The sequence below is a fragment of the Solanum verrucosum genome, unplaced genomic scaffold (assembly GCF_900185275.1).
Source record: "Solanum verrucosum unplaced genomic scaffold, falcon-dt-bn FXZP01000012.1, whole genome shotgun sequence".
Taxonomy (NCBI): domain Eukaryota; kingdom Viridiplantae; phylum Streptophyta; class Magnoliopsida; order Solanales; family Solanaceae; genus Solanum; species Solanum verrucosum.
In genome coordinates this window covers 6,707,945-6,713,940 of record NW_026020063.1, presented here as the reverse complement: position 1 = coordinate 6,713,940, position 5,996 = coordinate 6,707,945, and the positions used below count along the sequence as shown (strand labels likewise).

General features: G+C 39.9%; 1 protein-coding gene across 1 annotated transcript; it reads left to right on the top strand.

Annotated features, from left to right (window-relative positions):
* Positions 1-4,471: 4,471 nt before the first annotated feature.
* On the top strand, positions 4,472-5,178 carry LOC125823545 (uncharacterized). The gene is made up of 2 exons (XM_049502907.1): positions 4,472-4,679; positions 4,901-5,178. The coding sequence occupies exons 1-2, from the start codon at positions 4,472-4,474 to the stop codon at positions 5,176-5,178; spliced, it is 486 nt and encodes a 161-aa protein (XP_049358864.1).
* The last annotated feature ends 818 nt before the right edge of the window (positions 5,179-5,996 follow it).

The following is a 5,996-nucleotide window of genomic DNA, read 5'->3' as shown; positions in this document are numbered from 1 at the left end:
GTGTATTTTTGTATATTTGATATGTTTGTTAATAGTGTAGGCAGAATTTGGCGTGTGTAGAAAAGTGTAAAAAGAAGCAGAGAATAATGATGATGACTAAGTGAAGTTCATGTCCAACTTCACGGACTGTGACCTTCATAACGGTCTGTGGTTGAGCCCATGAAACTGAACCAGTGTGAAGCCCTGAGAGGAGCTGAAAGTGGATGAATAAGTGAAGACCACAACCAACTTCACGGGTCGTGGTCCTCATTACGGACCGTGGTCGTGATCGTGATGCTGAACCAGAGAAGAGGTTAAAAGAAGTTGTTAAGTGATAGGGTGGTCAAGTTAAAGTCACAGGAACCTTTACGGGCCGTGAATGTCATTATGGAATGTGGTACCCGTCGTGATGATGAACCAGTGGATGGACTTCAAAGAGTTGAAATTAGGATCGGATAAGTAAAGACCACAACCAACTTCACGGGTCGTGGTCCCTAATGACGGTCCATGGTCTCGTCTGTGATGCAAGTTCCAGTGATCAAGTTTAAAGAGAAACCTTTGGGGAGTTTCCAAGGGAAGATCATGGAGGGATTCACGGTCCGTGAAGCCCTCTACGAGCCGTAGAAGTGGTTGTAGAGCCACCCTACATTTCAACTAGGACTCATTTTAAACATTCTATTTTGAATTACTTTAAGGCGTTTTGGGAATATTATTCATTATGTTACGTTTTACAAAGGAAAACACTATATTATTAAGAGATTTTGGATTTTGGATTTCGAAGATTAGTATTAGTTGAAGCTCGGATTTGGATTATCAGATTATCGAATTGATTGTTGAATTGTTAATTATTTTTGTAAGCCTTTCTCATTATGTTTTCATTCCTAATTACTGATTGTTTACGTGAAAGCATGAGTCGCTAAATACCACGACTGGGGTTGTGGGATCCATGATGAAATTCTAGTTGCGATTCCGTAAAATGAGTAAAGGGCAGTCTGTATTACAATATGTAGTTTTTAGCTTTCAATAACGTTATAATCTAGTGAGTGCACACATTAGATGAGTCTATATATGGTATTTGTTTGAGAGAAAAATACCAGTTACGAAAAAGTTTAACAAAATTGACAAGTTGGAGTTAAAGTGTAACATCCCGGAAATCCAATGACCTAAGCTAGAGCCTAACATGACGCCTAGTGTCCTAAATAGGGTAAATGTCAAGATAAGAGTCGTAAAACAACTTCCTTAACCTAGTACTAAGGTGTTAGTCCCTAAACGTCAAGGCATGGCCGCCCCAAGGACCCCCAAAGGGTCCTTGATGAGGGTCAATGGGCAGCTCAAAAACTGTTCAAAAATAATGTCGTCCACGAAGGGAGGACCATGAGGCGTGGACTGGCTCACGGCCCATAGATTGGTGTCATGAGTCCAGCCTTAGCCTCCTCAAAAGGTCCCTAAAATTCCATGTCTCATCCCCATTCCACGGACGTGCAGTACGGTCTTTGGACCAACGCACGCTCTATGGAAGGGTCTCATGAGTTGAGACTTTCTCCTCACAAAGACCTTGATCCTCCCCTCTCTGACCCAAACCATGAGTGACCAGTACGGTCCGTGGTTCAAACCATGCCTCGTGGAAGGGGACTCGTGAATGGGGCCTGGGCATGCTGCGTAGGTTCGGCCTTGGTAAGGGTGGTTCGGTAATTCATTAACTAATTAAGTTAGGGTGGGGGACGGTTATATTTAGTTATTTTAGGTATATTAAAGTATTTTTAAGTATTAAACAAGTCTTTTAACACTCATAACTCACAAACACAAAATCAAACCCATTTCCCTCCCAAAATATTCTCTATCTAAACTACATTGAAGAACAAAGAAGAAGCTCAAGCTAGGGGTTCAATATCCATCCTTTTCACTCCAATTTTGTGAGGAGATCATCAATCAAGGTATGGGAGACTTGATTCATCGAACTATTTTCTCCATGAAGCCTTGAACTCTTGATTCCGAAATTGATAACTTGTTCAAAAACTAGGGTTTTGATTCTAGCCATTGGTTCTTCTTAAAAATGATTTCATTGTGTTAATTATCTTATACTATGAAGAAATTGATGTTTAATGGTGATTTTTATTGTAAAATAACATATGAACCCATGTACACCCCCATGACTCCAATTTCATGAATTTTGATTGGTGCATTGATGCAAGATGATTACCTTGAATTGTATCCATGTCAATCTAGTTATTGATTGTTGTTTTATTCATACTATTGTAGTATCTTTGGGTGTAATTGTGAGAGATGGTGCATGGACCTTGAATGGGGGTAAATTGCTAGGGTTTGGGTAGGTTTTTGAAGATTGTATATGACCTTGTGGTTCAACTATATAATGATGATCTTATGGTTATAGTGTGTTGATGGAATTGATGCAATAACCTCTTTCCCTAAACCCTTACATTTATATATGCATGAAATAACTATGATGTTATATCAATGTTGTGTTGATTGTAAAGGACACTCTCATGAACATGATGTGAAAGACTTACTCACATACTAAGGCTTCTAAGGAATCCATGAGCTACCATAATACCATGATGGTTGAGTGCTATGCATTCTTCCATGAACATGATTATAAAGTAAAGACTTAACATGATTATAAAAAAGGAATAAGGCTTAGCACCGAGTGGATAGGAACAAGAGATGGAAACCTCTTACGTCAGTCAGTCCGGGTATCTAGTAACAGTTTTCCTATCCCATAACTATGTGCCCACATAGGTCTCTTAGCTAGTGGATCCACTTATAAGCTAACCATGTTAGTTATACCTTAGGCAAGTAGGACACCTCTTTTCGGTGTGGGCAGTACACCGGATTCCATGTAGCTCACATGGTCTATGTCGGTTAAAGCTAAACTTCCCAACATAACAAGAACAAGATCCATGACATGACATGAACTTGAACATGAACTAATAATACAAACACAAGTCATATGCTATGATTACTTGAGAGGTATTACTTAGTATGAGTGGGGGTATGGGATTTCACTTGTGCATTGCACAAGTAGACTTATGAAGGGGTTATGGTGTGGTTTACTTTTGACATGAATGTATATAAATCCATGTGTGTATGTAATGAGTTGGTATTTGTAATGACTTGCTTATCACGAACTATAAACATGATGTTTCCTTGTCCATGATTGTTAGCTTGGGTGAAGTCAAGGTGAGAAGTGCACTACTATGGTGGTCCAAAGTGGTTTATTGCATGATTTGACTTGGTGATTACTTTAAAGGTGCATAATGTCTTTTAAAATTGATAAGGCATGATTTCAACCAAATGTTCCCTTTTGCATGATTTAAGGTTTTTACGCATGCTTCCATACTTAGTACAATTAATTGTGCCAACCCCTTTCTATACCCTTTTACTAGGAGTGTAGGTTCTGATCGTTGAGACTACTACTTCTTCAAGGTGAAGCTTGGGTCGACTATTCCCTAAACTTGGTGAGTCCTCAAGTTCGAGCACAAGATGTCATTGATTCTAGTTCTAGTTTTCTTCTATATTCTAGACTATGTTGTATTTTTTTCTATTCATGAAGACTTTATTGATGTAAAGGGCTTCGTCCCTATTTGTACTACTATGTTCTAGATGGGGATTGAGACAAGTATAGTTTCCTATTTTCCTTAATGAAAGAAGTTGACTTCTATTGTAAAAGTTTTACTTTTTTCCACATTATTCCATGTCTTTATGTTATGACCATGCTAAGGGCTTGTATGAGACCCCTTTCGAGGTCGAGTATGTCGTGTTACTTCTAGGGGGTACCCTTGGGTCGTGACAAACTTGGTATCAGAGCATAAGGTTTTGGTTTGATATTTAGGGTGATGTCTCATGAACCACGTCTAGTAGAGTCTTGTTCATGAGTGTGAAGCGTGCCACATTTATGAATTAGAGTCTATAAGATGTTTAAGCACTCTCACTTCTAGATTACTCTTTAGTCGTGCTTTAGAGTTTTGACCTCTATGAAGTCCTTTTCCTAACCTTTCTATTGTGCATATAGGATCTGGCTACAAGGAGGGTGTCCTCAGGAAGAAGGGAAGAGGAGATTTCTAATGAGGGAGATCCTTCCCAAGATCCACAGGTCCCGAAGATCCTAAAGATTCTCAACATGAGGGGACTATGACTAATGTGGAGATTAGGCCTGCTCTCCAAATCTTGACCCGTGTCCTAACGACTCAAGTCACTAGAGATGCTAGAACTCATGGGAACACCAATGAGAACACAAGGGCCTCAAGGTTGAGAGACTTCACGAGGATGAACTCTCCAAAGTTCTTTTGCTCTAAAGTGGGTGAAGACTCTCAAGAATTTATTGAGGAGATAAAGAAGATAGTAGAGGCTATGGGGGTAACCTCTAGAGAGAAGGCAAAATTAGCCGGGTATCAAATGAACGGTATGGCCCAAGGAAGCATGGGTGTTGAAGAATATTCTCTTAAGTTTACCTAATTGTCCAAGTATGCTCCATATGGTGGTGGAGCCAAGAGATGAGATGAGTAGGTATGTAATAGGTGTGTCTAGCTTGGTGAGGAAAGAATGCCGTTCGGCTATGCTTCATGACAACATGGATATATCTCGTCTTATGGTGTATGCTAAACAAATGGAGGATGAAAAACTCCAAGAAAGGAATAGAGATGTGAAGAGGCCTAGGACCGATGATAGAAACTCCTCCAAGGGTAAGTTTGAGATTCAAGACAAACCAAGGTTCGAAAAGTGGTTTTCCAACCAAGGTTCCACCAATGCTCCGAGACCCAATAGAGTTAGGATGTCTAACCCTAAGCCTCAAGGAGGCAATGGTGGTGGATATTTCATGACAAAGCCTACATGTATTAAGTGTGGCAAGAGACATGAGGGCAAATGTCTTATTGGAACGGATGGTTGTTTTCATTGCATAAAGAGTGGCCATATGGTGAAAGTTTGCCCCATGTTAAAGGTTCAAGGGAGAGAGGGAAAGCAAGCCCTCTAAGTGGCTCAAATTTCGATGCTCCCAAGAAGAATCGCTTACATACCCTCCAATCCCGAAGTGATCAAGAGGGCTCTCCGGACGTTGTTACCGTTATGTTACAAGTATTCTCAATTAATGTTTATGCATTATTAGAACTTGGGGCCACTTTGTCTTTTGTTACTCCTTTTGTGGCAATGAAATTTGATGTACTCCCTGATGTCTTAAAATAACCCTTTTTGGTTTCTACCCCAGTGGGTGACTCAGTTATAGCTAAAAGAGTTTATAGGAGTTGTCCCATCTCATTGTCTCATAAAGTCACATTGGTTGATTTGATAGAATTAGATATGTTTGACTTTGATGTTATATTGGGGATGGATTGGTTGCATGCTTGATTTGCTAGACAAGGGTTTTATTCAACCAAGCATATCTCCATGGGGTGCACCGGTATTGTTCGTAAAGAAGAAAGATGGGTCCCTTAGGATGTGTATTGATTACCGACAATTGAACAAGGTCACTATAAAGAATAAGTACCCTCTCCCTAGGATTGATGATTTGTTTGACCAACTCCATGGAACGAGTTACTTTTCAAAGATTGACTTGAGGTCGGGCTATCACCAACTTAAGGTTAGTGGGGTTGACATTCCTAAAATAGCCTTTCGAATAAGATATGGTCACTATGAATTCCTAGAAATGCCTTTTGGGTTGACCAATGCCCCGACGGCCTTCATGGACCTTATGAATAGGGTGTTTAGGCAATATCTTGTTTCGTTTGTGATCATTTTTATTGACGGTATTTTGATCTACTCTAAGAGTGAGGAATATCACATGAAGCATTTGAGGATAGTATTGCAAGTCCTTAAAGATAAAAAAAAAATTGTATGCTAATTTTAGCAAGTGTGAGTTTTGGCTAAGGTCGGTTGCTTTCCTTGGTTATATTGTATCAAGCATGGGTATAAAAGTCGATCCTAGGAAAACAGATGTGGTTAAGAGTTGGCCTAGACCCCTAAGTCCCACCGACATCCGAAGCTTTTTGGATTTGGCCGGTTAC

What these genes read in the sequence shown, in the direction of transcription:
- LOC125823545 (XM_049502907.1), top strand. Translation starts at nt 4,472, where the DNA reads ATGGTGGTGGAGCCAAGAGATGAGATGAGTAGGTATGTAATAGGTGTG. An exon ending in TGATAGAAACTCCTCCAAGG is followed by an intron (nt 4,680 to 4,900) that starts GTAAGTTTGAGA and finishes CATTGCATAAAG; the next exon opens with AGTGGCCATATGGTGAAAGT.